Consider the following 5148-nt stretch of genomic DNA (forward strand, 5'->3'; position numbering starts at 1 on the left):
GTCTGCAAGGTGTTGGAAAGGATTCTGAGGGATAGGATTTATGACCATCTGGAAGAGCATGGCTTGATTAACTGCATTCAACACTGCTTTGTGAGGGGCAGGTCATGCCTCACAAACCTTATCGAGCTCTTTGAGGATGTGACTAGAAAAGTTGATGAGGGTCGAGCTGTGGATGTGGTGTATATGGACTTCAGCAAGGCATTTGATAAAGTTCCCCATGGTAGGCTCATTCAGAAGGTCAGGAGGAATGGGATACAGGGGAACATAGCTGTTTGGATAGAGAATTGGCTGGCCAACAGAAGATAGCAACTGGTAGTAGAAGGAAAATATTCTGCCTGGAAGTCTGTGGTGAGTGGTGTTCCTTGGGCCTCTACTGTTTGTAATTTTTATTAATGACTTGGATGAGTGGATTGAAGGATGGGTCAGCAAGTTTACAGACGACACAAAGGTTGGAGGTGTCGTTGACAGTATAGAGGGCTGTTGTAGGCTGCAGTGGTACATTGACAGGATGCAGAGATGGGCTGAGAGGTGGCAAATGGAGTTCAACCTGGATAAATGAGAGGTGATGCATTTTGGAAAGTCGAATTTGAAAGCTGAGAACAGGATTAAGGATAGGATTCTTGGCAGTGTGGAGGAATAGAGGGATCTTGGTGTGCAGGTACATAGATCCCTTAAAACGGCCACTCAAGTGGACAGGGTTGTTAAGAAAGCATATGGTGTTTTGGCTTTCATTAACAGGGGGATTGAGTTTAAGAGTCGTGAGATCTTGTTGCAGCTCTATAAAACTTTGGGTAGACCGCACTTGGAATAATGCGTCCAGTTCTGGTCGCCCTATTATAGGAAAGTTGTGGATGCTTTGGAGAGGGTTCAGAGGAGGCTTACCAGGATGCTGCCTGGACTGCAGGGCTTATCTTATAAAGAGAAGTTGACTGAGCTCTGACTTTTTTCATTGGAGAAAAGGAGGAGGAGAGGAGACCTAATTAAAGTATACAAGATAATGAGAGGCATATATACAGTCAATAGCCAGAGACTATTTCCCAGGGCAGAAATGACTAACACGAGGGGTCATAGTTTTAATCTGGTTGGAGGAAAGTATAGAGGGAATGTCAGAGGTGGGTTCTTTATACAGAGTTGAGAGAGTATGGAATGCATTGCTAGCAGTAGTTGTGGAAGCAAGGTCATTGGGGACATTTAAGAGACTACTGGACATGCATATGGTCACAGAAATTTGAGGGTGCATACATGAGGATCAGTGGTTGGCACAACATCGTGGGCTGAAGGGCCTGCTCTGTGCTGTACTGTTCTATGTTCTAAAAAAGCCCACAGCATTCAATATGGTAAGTCCTCTCACACTGTTTGGCCGCATTACTTTAATGGCAGTATCAAGCTGTTCTTTCCACTTTGAGTGATGCAAGTAAATGATACCTGAATGATGCCTGCAGTAAATTCATGGCCCACATCAAGCGGGTAGTTTTCGATGAGATAAAAGGCTGTTGCACACATCACCAACACATGTTGTTGGTTGTGAATGTTGACACAGCTGCAAAGGAATAAAACATTTGGTCAGTAATATAGTATGCAATCAGGTGCTAGGGTTGTATCAGCATAGTCATTTTACATGTAAAATAGGAACACATTACACCAATTATGCCATTCAGTTATTGTCTGTAACATTTGCATTGTTCTTACTCAGAAAACAGTTCAAATTTTCATATTAAATGCACCGAGGTGTGAGAAATAAGTAGAGAGTACACATAGATTTTGTTTCCAAAATTTGGCATTTGTGTGCAGTCACCAATGATATTATGTGAGACATGTGGGCAGCAGTGGATGATAACTGAGACAATAAATTCATATCATCGTGCATTGACTGTGAACTAGATACATTTAGTCAAACAATCCAGAATGTACTCTAATTGAACTTAAATTCCCCAATGGCTGTGGTAGAATTTTAAATTGGAATCATTAGTCCAGCAAGGTGCCCATGGTTAAACAGCATAAAACAAAACAATGCCAGTTTGTAAATAACTTGGGGCAAACATGTGGTCAGTATTACATTCTTAGGGGAAACAGGTGACTGTGCACACTGTTCCTAAAACTCTCAACAAGTGAGAATTTGCTTCATCTTATTCTGGGTTAACACAAACTAATTGGTAAGAAACTGATTTATTGTACATGATCAATAACTCCATGTTATGTTTTGATAATTTTTTTTGACAATTACAGGTCATTTTCTCAAAATTAAAAAAAACTGGTCAAACTTGTACATATTTTGAGAGAGCATAGCTCCTTCAAAAGGAAGGTCAAGTGTGGAATATAAACCAAAATGCATCTCAACAAAGTAAAGTTCAGTGTTTTGTTCACATCCAAAGTACAAAGATCTTTCTAACAACGTAACAGTAAATAACATTCTTAATCTCACTATCCTGTGAAACAAAAGCAAGGCACATGTAACCCATCCAAAGATTAAATTTCATACTGTGCAATGCCACGCAGGTTGGCCAGCAGGTAAACAGTAATGGTTGGAATGAGTTGCTTTGCTGTCTCATCCAGTAGATCACACTCTAGGATGTACAGGATTCCATGCAGTGCTCCTATTCGGGATGGCATGTGGGTACTCCGCATCGTTGTCTCCAACAGACGACTTATTGGTTCTGCTATGGCCTTGTCCTAAAAGAGAAAAGCACGGACAAGAACAAATTGATCGCTATACGAACAGGAAACTTTTGTTCAAATTTCTTGTATTTAAATGTAAAGTTAATTTTTAAGAAAACAGAATCATGTAGATTCTTCAACAGGCCATTCAGATGCCAACTGGTGTTTCTGTTCCAACCCAGCATCTAACACAGTCTGCACTATCTTGTATTTTTTTCTTGCTTTAAATGCATATTACTTGTCTTAACTATTCCATGTTTCACAATCTAAATACTCTCCTGTCTTATCTATTGTATATAAGAGTGACCAGCTTATATTTATGACCTATATGCTATATATAACCATCCCTTTCTTGGACTATGGGTGTCAATGGTAAGGCCAGCATTTGTCGCCCCTAATTGCCCTTCAACTGAATGGCTAGTCTATTGCAAAAGGTAGTTAAGGCTCACCATGTTGCTGTAGGGCTGGAGTTACACACAAGCCAGACCAGGTGAGGGTGGCAGATTTCCTTCCCTAAAAGACACAGTGACAGTCACAGTTGTACAGCACAACAGGCCATTTGACAGTCACAGTTGTACAGCACAACAGGCCATTTCAGCCCATAATGCCAGTACTAGCTCTTCAATAGGAGAATGATGCCATTTATTTTTGGGGAGACAAATGAAGCATAAAGCGTAAATTCACAGCAGTCTAGATTTTAAATCGTAGTGTCATGCAATTGACATGATATATTGGATACACCTAGATTGCTGTCAAGTCTTTCACCTTTTAGAATGGGTTGTGGGTATCGATTCATTAATGTGTAAATCCCAGAACTTCTTTCAAGTCACATTCCCGAGCTAAGTTAAAAGTTCTAAACAAAAAAAAGTGACATCTCAGTTCAGACAATGCATTAAAGATTAGAGGTTAGAGTCTTCTGTATTCCAATCTTGAATCAGATTGGTTCTATTTCCAAAGAAAGAATTTATAAAATGTTGTGGTTCTGTTAGCCGAGCTGGGAATTTGTGTTGCAGACGTTTCGTCCCCTGTCTAGGTGACATCCTCAGTGCTTGGGAGCCTCCTGTGAAGCGCTTGTGATGTTTCCTCTGGCGTTTAGTGATTTGTATCTGCCACTTCCGGTTGTCAGTTCCAGCTGTCCGCTGCAGAGGCCGGTATATTGGGTCCAGGTCGATGTGCTTGTTGATTGAATCAGTGGATGAATGCCACGCCTCTCGGAATTCCCTGGCTGTTCTCTGTTTGGCTTGTTCTATAATAATAGTGTTATAGATCCGAGGCCAAACGTCCATGGCTGCTTAAGTGTTCCCCGATTGGGAGGGAACATCACTGTCTGGCGACGGTTGCACTGCGTCCATTCATCCATTGTCATAGAGCCTGCTTGGTCTCCCAGTGGACACCATGTACGCAGCAGATACTCATGTGACTCGGCCAACGTTGTCAGTCTTGTACACCGCAGGCAAGAATGCCCTGAAGCATGGTACATTGACAAGACCAAGCAGGCGCTACGAAAACAGGTGAATAGACACCGTGCAACAAATTGCACGACAGGGATGTTCCCTTCCAATTGGGGAACACTTCAGCAGTCAGGGATGTTTGGTCTTGGATCTTTGGGTGACCGTCCTCCAAGATGGACTTTGGGATATGTAACAACACAGAGTGGCTGAGCAGAGGCTGATAGCCAAGTTTGGTACCCATGAGGGTGGCCTTAACTGGGACCTTGGGTTCATGTCACGCTACAGGTGACCCCACGACTATACACTCAGAGTCTTAGATGCTCACACACTCATGCTGACCATCTCACACACACACAACCCCTTCACAGGCTTATACTCCATCACACGTTCTCTCGCTCTCTCTAACCCCCCCCCCCCCCCACCCCACCCCACAGACACGTCTATAGGGTGAATTTGCATTTGCAGAAACATTCTATTTTGTTCAAAAAGCGCACAATCCGCAAGCAGTCAATCCATGTTACATTTTATGAACTCCTACTTTGAAAATAGAACCAATCTGACTCAAGGCTGAGATACTGACAGACTCTAACCTCACATATTTAATGCATTGTCTGAGCTGAGGTGTCACTTTTCTTTAAAATAAAACCTTACGTTATCATGGGAATGTGACTTGAAAAAGTTCCAGGATTTACATATTAATGGATTGATACCTGCAACCCATTCTAAAAGATGAAAGACTTAACAGTAATCTAGGTGTGTTCAATATATCACATTCTGGCTTTTTGTGAATTGTATAAAGAAAACATCGTTGTGGTTCTGTTCGCCGAGCTGGAAGTTTTTGTTGCAAACGTTTCGTCCCCTGGCTAGGCGACATCATCAGTGCTTGGGAGCCTCCTGCGAAGCGCTTCTTTGATGTTTCCTCCGGTGTTTATAGTGGTCTGTCCCTGCCGCTTCCAGTTGTCAGTTTCAGCTGTCCGCTGTAGTGGTTGATATATTGGGTCCAGGTCGATGTGTTTGTTGATGGAGTTTGTGGATGAATGTC

The 5148-nt window shown here is 42.3% G+C and overlaps 1 protein-coding gene across 7 annotated transcripts in view; it reads right to left on the reverse strand.

The window, feature by feature from the left end:
• htt (huntingtin) overlaps window positions 1–5148 on the reverse strand; it is a 241245-nt gene that overhangs the window by 7545 nt on the left and 228552 nt on the right. For all 7 annotated transcript variants that reach the window (XM_043703713.1, XM_043703763.1, XM_043703736.1 and 4 more), the window contains 2 exons: window positions 2480–2670; window positions 1426–1540 (listed from right to left, as the gene is read on the reverse strand). In XM_043703713.1, the coding sequence (XP_043559648.1) occupies window positions 1426–1540; window positions 2480–2670 (306 nt within the window). The remainder of the gene's footprint in view (window positions 1–1425; window positions 1541–2479; window positions 2671–5148) is intronic.

The sequence above is a fragment of the Chiloscyllium plagiosum genome, chromosome 2, assembly GCF_004010195.1.
Source record: "Chiloscyllium plagiosum isolate BGI_BamShark_2017 chromosome 2, ASM401019v2, whole genome shotgun sequence".
Lineage (NCBI taxonomy): Eukaryota > Metazoa > Chordata > Chondrichthyes > Orectolobiformes > Hemiscylliidae > Chiloscyllium > Chiloscyllium plagiosum.